A 7778-nucleotide genomic window follows, 5' to 3' on the forward strand; every position below is an offset into this window, starting at 1 on the left:
GTTCTTTCAAGCACCCTCATTGCAAAGCCCCTTTGATGCCCGATGAAGGAAAAAGCTCAGGAAACAGGCAGCAGAAACAAAATCCCAGGTTTCCAGCCAACCAACGACAGGATATCACAGACCCAACTGCACAAACCTCCCCCTTCCCTCCCCGTGTCCCTCTGGGACCCACTGGCTCCTTGGCCCCACCACCAATGCTGATCCCCAAGAGTGACTTAAGTCTTGGGGCCATCTTTGCATGAACATCAGAAGCAGATCTTGGCTTTGGCATGGACATCCTGACCTCTCAGGGCTGGGTGGGCCCACCTGGACTTTCACTGGTGCATAAAGGGCCTCATCAGTGCTGGGATTTGATTTCTTTTTTCCTCCAGGCATCTCGTGGAAGAAGATGCAGGATTGGGGATGGTCACAGAGAACACATTCCAGCAAGCAAGGCTGCACAAGAACACTCTTTGCTGAGGGCCAACCATCCCTTAAATGAACACCCATAGCAGAGATGCTGCCCTGGGGCCTATGGGACATTCCTTGGCTATATTTGGTGACAGATGGAGAATTTGTTGCTTCCCCTTAACCCATCTGTTCTCCTTGTTGGCAGGGAGGAGCTAACCCCAGAGCTGCAGTGTCGCTATTCGGATGAACCCGGTACTTCAGCAGCAATAAATCTCTCAGAAGCTTTTTGCTGCCTCCCACCTGTTGGCTGGGAGAAGATCAAGTTGACAAAAATCTCCTGCCAGATTGTATTTTCATCCAGGGTTTCGTCACGAGTCCAGGTTACAATAAAAGCCTGTTCAGAAAGCAGAGGGAGCTAGCTGGATCACAGCACATCTCTCAGCTCTGGAATCCTGCCTCTCCCACAAGTCTCCAGCTCCCAGGTAGCTGCTTTTATTACATTTTCTCAATTCCCTTAAATCCCAAAAGGCCTTTTTCCTTCTCGTCAGCCCCACCCCGTCATCATAAAACCTGGGAGGTCCCAAGCAGGGACCCCAGACGCTCTTGCTGGTTGCACCAGGGAGCCAAAATACCCATTGTGAGAAGGGCAGCAGAGAGAGCCAGGCTGGGACCAACACAGTTTATTACAGAAAAAACACCCGGAGGGATTTCATTACCATGGCAGTCCAGTCACCAGCAAAACCACCGGCGGACAATGAAGTGAAACCCACAGCAACAACACACAGCAGGGAAGTCCAGTCACAGGCCAGCACAGCACAAAGAAGCACAACCACACCAGCCCATCAGGGTGGGAGATGTGCCCAGCCCAGCCAGCCCATCCTGGGGACCACATCACTCCCCCGGCCTCAGGGGATGGCACGGGTGGGCACACGAGGGAAGCACACAAGCTCCAAATCCACCTCTGCCTGTTGTGGTGATGAAGGAGGGGAAAAAATTATATAGGAAGCCAAGCAGATAAAACTGGGGCAGTCACTGCAGGAATGGAAAACCCTCCCCACACAGGAAAGGCTCAGGAGGGGCAAAGGGAGGTCTGCCTCAATCTGGGACCCGTTTCCCAAGCCCCATGTCTTCCATCAAGCCCCTCAGCTGCGCTGGCAGCAGCAGGACCCGCAGCAGAACCACTAAACCTCCTGCCTGTGATGTGCTCCTGCCCCCACAGCTCCCTGCACAGCTCAGGGTCTGGAAAGGCAGCAGTGAAAGCTGCTGAGATCCAGGGTCCTGCCCCAAAACCACAACACATCACTTCCCAGAAGCCAACAGCACCTTCAGACAGAGCTTCTCCTCCTGCTCAGCCCAGCCCTGCCAACATCCCTCATCCAAAGAGCACGTCCCCCGTGGCACCCGGTGCCAGCAGTGCCTGTGCTTGCACCCTGTGTCCCATCCATCCCACCAGCACCCTGCCCTGGCTCGGGGTCCCTCAGGGCTGGCTGACAACCCTGCCCCTCTAGCAATGTCCCTGGGGGACACTGGGGCTGGCAGGAGGCCCCAGTGCAGCCCGTTTGTGAGCTGGGCTTGGCTGGGCTTCCACCATGCGATCTTCAGGAAACACCTTGGGAATGTTTACTGGGAGGCCAGGCTGTTCTCCCCTTCCCAGCTGCTAAAAAGGTCTCTGAGATACAGTTCAGGTCCCAATATCTGGGATTCACATTAAGAAGACAAGAGCTTTTTATAAACCTGTATATTAATAGACAAATTACTCAGATAACTCGTTTCTTTCAAGACTTTCTTTGGATTTTAGACCTTCCTCTAAGGTGTCCGTCACCAGATGTGACAAACAACAGCCTGGAAAACAGCCTGGAGGGGGGGGAAGTGCAAATTTCTTTTCCACTGCTAGAGCAGGATTTAGTGCAATGAGGAAAGAGTCTCCTAAGCCACCCAAGGCATCACTACCTTGTTTAGATATTCACCAAACGTGCAGCAACTCCAGCTCCAACCTTCAGCCTTTTAGCTGAAACCTCCCAGCAAAGCTCAGGAACCTTCAGCCCACGGAGCTGGTGTTTGTGGGAAACTCTCTGATAACACCAGGCATCCTTCATGCCCAACCAGGGGGGGGGTACTGCCTAAACAAGCAAACAAAAAAAACCCCACCAAAACACACAAAAAAGAACCTTTACATTTGTCTCCAGGGACTGTCCTTTGGGCCTGGGCTTTGTGCAGAAAGGTCCGTGGGATTTTTCACACCCATTTCAGAGCAGCTGCCCCATGATGTCCTGTTTCACCAGCAGAGATTTGGTTCCTCTCCCAGCATCACCAGATGAGGTGGCTATTTTAGGAAACACCAACAGTTTTAGAGCTGAGGAGGAAAAGATTATCAACTCATATGGGCTCAGCTTAAAGAGAGAGAGAGAGGAGGGAATAAAAGGCCTTTAATTAAAACCCCCAGGCTGAAATTCTCTGCAAATTTACCTAAATGGACTTCAAATGATGTCCCTAATATATTAGGGCCTGCTTTTAACTTCATTCAAGCCCCAGGCATGTGTCTGCAGACCCTGGGTGGCTCAACAAGAGCTGGGCTTCGGATGCCTCACTGAGATGATTATTTCTAAGTGCTAACTCATGCAACTGTGAAACCCCAACTGAAAACCCTGAGCCAACAATACATTCACCCAAAGCTCCAAGCAGGGAGCAGAATTATCATTATGAATTTATCTATTTTAAAAAAATATTTATGCGTTTGTTTCCCTTCTTCTAAATGTTAATGCTGTTCAAGACAAAATCTTGGTGAAAGGACAAGAGACATGAAAGATTTTCTGGTTGGGGAGCAGGGGCTTGGTCTGTGAAGGAACAATATCATGGTTTAATTTTAGTTCAAAGGGACAACATTTTGTTTCAATGCTCCAAGAAGGGCTGTTTGGGCTTTTTTGTGTGTGTGTGCTCCCAACTTTCCAGTTCAACATTTGCTTTGTAAATCAAAAGGCTTTGGGAATCACCTGGGGTTTTAGAGAAACACCAAATAGGTTCAACCTGCCCGGCACAAACAGTCCACACAAGGGAGTTCCATCCTGGAGGAACTTTGCCTGAAGCAAATGCAGAGCTTGGAAACACAGGGAAACGGCTCCTGGGACTGCCCAGTGCAGGGAAACCTCCAGCCCCACCAGGAACAGGGGACAACTCCACGACATTGCAATGACACAGAGGCAAAAGGAAGCCCTTTGTCAGCCCCCTCCTCCATCCGTGCCCCTGCTGAGGTTCCCGCTGGGCGTTAACCTGGTGATGGGCATTAACCTGGTTAGGTTAATTAACCAGGACAAACACTCTCTGCCTTGCAGAGCCCAAACCCAGGTGGGACGTGGTGCAGGGGGTGAGGGTTGTGCCTCCCACGGGGGCTGCAGGACCAACCAGCTCCTCTACTTGCTGTTGGGGGTCGACTTCTCCTGCGCCGGCCGCTTGGGCTTCTGGGCGATGCCGTAGGGGACGTGGGCAGCCACGGTGCCCAGCTCCTTGGCACCCTCCACGTGGAACATCTGGTCATCAAAGAAGATGTGAGGACGGATCTTCTTCAGCAGAGGCCCCTTGGGAGCCCCGGCCAGGAACAAAGCCTCATCTGTCTCCAGGCCCCAGCTGCGCAGAGTCTTTAGGGCGCGGGCGCCCGAGCTGGCAGCGCTCCTGGCAGTCACCAGGTAGGTACGGATGGGACACTCCATCCTCAGCCCTTTGGAATAGAACTTCTTCTGCAGCTTCCCCAGGGCTTCCAGGAAACCCTTCAGGGGTCCCTGCCGGAGTGAGAAGAATCCATCACTTGGCTGACCCACCGTGTGGTCCCTTCCTCCAGACACCCCAGCCCAGCACAGCCAGAGGTGCTGGGTAACCCCCTGTCCCTGTGAGCCCCCAGGAATGACTGTGGCTCAACCAGAGCCATCCCCTGGGTCAGCAGCACCATCTCCTGACCCATCCCACCACGCTCTCCCACACGCCAACCCTGGAGCGTTCCCAGAGGCAGGAGCATCCCCGCAGGCTGTCTCTCTCTCTCTCCCCCAGAGGCTTCCTCTGGCTGCACCCCAGCACTACCTGTGCCAGAGGCTTGTTCTCGTGAGCCTTTTCGTGCTCAAAGAACATGTCCAAGCCATGAGCCTTCACGATCTGCTCCGACTCGTCAGAGAAGAGCACAGCGTCGCCATCAAACGCCACCCGCAACTGGTTCTCTGACACCTCCAGGTCTTTGCTGGGGCTGAAGATGGTGGCTGCAGCAATCCCTGGGGAGACAAGGTGTGAGGCAAGAGGTGACAGTTACCCAAGGACCCGTGGCTCATCCCTCGAGGAGCAGAGCAAAACACGACGGGCTGGAAGGAAACGCTGCAAGGAAACACCCACACCCAGCAGTGCCTGCAGCCTGGCCCCGAGACCTTCCACAGGAAAACCAAATCCCTGCGTGACCAACCCCCCTTTGCATACAAGAATTAATGGGGAAAACCAGTGTCTGTGCCTTGAAAGAGCTGTGGAGCTGAAAGAAAGCCTGATTTCTATGGAAACTAGAAGCTCTTTTAGAGCAGCAAGGATGGGCTGTGGGACAAGGCAGACCCAGCTGCACATTGATGCAGAGTTAGGGACATTGGAGCTATCACTCCTGGTACCAACCCCCTGAGGGCTCCAGGCTCTTCCCACTGACCCCCCCCAAGCTGGACCCCAGACTCACCCTCTTCAATGGCCCCACTCACTTTCTCGGCGTCAGAGGAGAGGTAGAGGTTGGTGTGATAGGCCTTGAGGTAACAGATGGGGCTGTTCCCTCCAGTCATGCAGAATCTCTCAATGAACAGACCTGAGGGTAGATGGACCTCAGGGTGAGCCTGACTGACCCCCAAACAAGCCTTGACAACACCCCCCTGTTGCCCCCAAAATTAAGCAGGATGGAGGTGAGACAAGAGGAAACGGCCTCAAGTTGTGCCAAGGGAGGTTTAGATTTGGTCTCAGAAGATATTTCTTCACTGAAAGGGTAATGAAACACTGGAATAGGCTGCTCAGGGAGGTGGTTGAGTCACCATCCCTGGAGGTGTTTAGAAGCTGTGTAGATATGGGGATGTAGATATGGGGACATGGACTTGATAAGAGCTGGGTTAATGGCTGGTGGAGCTGGGTTATGGTTGGACTCAATGATCTTAAAGGTCTTTTCCAACCAGAACTGACTCTATGAGTTTTGGTGCTGGCACCAAACAGCACACCTGGCAGCCAGAGCATCCTCACCACCACCCAACTTCCACTCAGAGCCCAGGAAAACTGGGAGAAGCACCTGGTTTGGTGGAAGAGACCGGAGAAACCACGTCCTGCCCTCACTGCCAACCCACAACACCACCCAAAAAAAAAAAGCAGCCCCCACAGCTTTGCCCTCAGCTCACCGTAGTGGTTGATGCTGTTGATCAAACGCACCCCAACCTGGGCGTGGTTGTTGGTCATGAGGACGATGTCAAAGAGCTCCTCACTCTCCGGGTAGAGCTCCCGCAGCTGCGTGTTCACTGCCTCCAGTGCCTGCAGCACCCGGGGGGGTTTGGGGGTCAGTGAGCCCCAGACATGGCCCTGACCCCCCCTCCCCAACCACACCCTGAGCCAGGCTGACCTCAGCAAGAAGCTTCAGCTGAGGGGAAAAAAAATAAAGGGTGGAGGGGGGGAAAAAAACCCCCCCCCCCCACGCAGCGACTCTTCTATTTTCAGACACAAAAGGTTTTGAGTGTTCATGAGAATAAATTAGCTTAAAAGTTACTGACAAGCAGGTTTTTGAGCAATCTGAAACAGAACAAGCCTGTTCCCACCCAGTGGATTTGTTTATTCCTTGGGAATGGGGAAGAGGTGGCTTCAGGGAGGCAGCACATCAGGGTAAAATCCACCTCTAAATCCAGTGGAGCTGGGGCAGAAACTGGGAAGTGCTTTTAATGTTGGAAATGCCTCATTTCAGCACGTTGGAATTAGAAACTGGCCAGCTCTGTAGCAAGGCTAAACTCAGCCAATTTAAAGGAATAAATAAATGGTGCTGGAAATAATAATAATAATAATAATAATAATAATAATAATAATAATAATAATAATAATAATAGTCCTTAAAGAGAAACTTTCAGTATGATCCAAGACGATTATTTCAATTCTTGGGTTCAGTTGCCAATTTGGAAAATCCAGTGTTTCCTCAGTCCTGGATGAAGCAGATCCCTTGTCAGGAGGTTTCTTTGACCTCTGCTTGCTCTCTGGCTCCATCCCTCCTGCCCCACTGCTCATTTCCCACCCCAGCACCTCACAGCCCTTCCCTCTCCCCAGAACATCTGGCACCACAACACAGCCCCAGCCTAGGCAGGTGGTTACTCACCTTGACGAAGGGGAAGGCAGCCCCAGGGAGGAAGGGCTCGTTCTCATGGTCCAGCTGGTACTTCACATAGGCCTCCACCCCTTGCTCACTGTAAATCTTCTGCTCCTCCTCCATGCGGAAAAGCGCCCGCGAGGACACGGCGATGGTGATGGCGTTCTCAGGCTTGGGCTGCAGGGAGGGGGACAGAATGGGGAGGCAGCCCCTGCACCCAGCCCCTGCACCCAGCTCCAGCAGCCCTGCAGGCATCTCTGAACATCCAACGTGAAAGGCCACAGGGTGGGTGACACCCCCGTGGTGACTGGGAGGATAACGGGGCCACTGCAACCCTGGTCTGCTGAGGCTTCAACAGACGAAGCCCTGATGTGCTGTGCCTGGATGGGCAGGATACCTGAGAGCCGGAAAAGCGCCGCGAGGACACGGCGATGGTGATGGCGTTCTCAGGCTTGGGCTGCAGGGAGGGGGACAGAATGGGGAGGCAGCCCCTGCACCCAGCTCCAGCAGCCCTGCAGGCATCTCTGAACATCCAACGTGAAAGGCCACAGGGTGGGTGACACCCCCGTGGTGACTGGGAGGATAACGGGGCCACTGCAACCCTGGTCTGCTGAGGCTTCAACAGACGAAGCCCTGATGTGCTGTGCCTGGATGGGCAGGATACCTGAGAGCCTTTTTTGTGGAATCCCAGGATGGTTTGGGTTGGAAGGGACCTTAAAGATGACCTAGATCCAACCCCCTGCATGGGCAGGGACACCTCCCACCAGCCCAGGTTGCTCCAAGCCCCATCCAACCTGCCCTTCAACACTGCCAGCATCAACAGCCTCCCTGGGCAACCTTCTCCAGTTCCTCACCACCCTGAGAGTGAAGAATTTCTTCCTAATATCTCACATAAATCTCCCCTCTCAGTTTCAATCCCATTCCCCTTGTCCTCTCCCTCCCTGCCCTTGTCCCAAGTCCCTCCCCAGCTTTCCTGGAGCCCCTTCAGGCACTGGAAGGTGCTCTAAGGTCTCCCTGGAGCCTTCTCTTCTCCAGGCTGAACACCCCAACT

At 53.4% G+C, this 7778-nt stretch overlaps 1 protein-coding gene across 1 annotated transcript; it reads right to left on the reverse strand.

Moving 5' to 3' along the window:
• Positions 1–3788: 3788 nt before the first annotated feature.
• NT5C1A (5'-nucleotidase, cytosolic IA) lies at positions 3789–7648 on the reverse strand. The gene is made up of 7 exons (XM_010000623.1): positions 7619–7648; positions 7125–7184; positions 6737–6904; positions 5781–5910; positions 5084–5206; positions 4459–4643; positions 3789–4163 (listed from the first exon to the last, which is right to left on the reverse strand). Exons 1-7 carry the CDS (start codon positions 7646–7648, stop codon positions 3798–3800), a joined length of 1062 nt encoding a protein of 353 aa, XP_009998925.1. The 3' UTR covers positions 3789–3797.
• Positions 7649–7778: the final 130 nt, after the last annotated feature.

This window comes from Chaetura pelagica, unplaced genomic scaffold (genome assembly GCF_000747805.2).
Source record: "Chaetura pelagica isolate M959 unplaced genomic scaffold, ChaPel_1.0 scaffold676, whole genome shotgun sequence".
NCBI classification, from domain to species: domain Eukaryota; kingdom Metazoa; phylum Chordata; class Aves; order Apodiformes; family Apodidae; genus Chaetura; species Chaetura pelagica.

Excerpts from the sequence above, each read along its gene's own strand:
- NT5C1A (XM_010000623.1), bottom strand. The coding sequence starts at position 7,648 with ATGGGATTGAAACTGAGAGGGGAGATTTAT. Across the intron at positions 5,207-5,780 it reads CAACAGCATCAACCACTACG|GTCTGTTCATTGAGAGATTC; the intron begins GTGAGCTGAGGG and ends ATCTACCCTCAG. Across the intron at positions 4,164-4,458 it reads AGAACAAGCCTCTGGCACAG|GGACCCCTGAAGGGTTTCCT; the intron begins GTAGTGCTGGGG and ends TCACTCCGGCAG.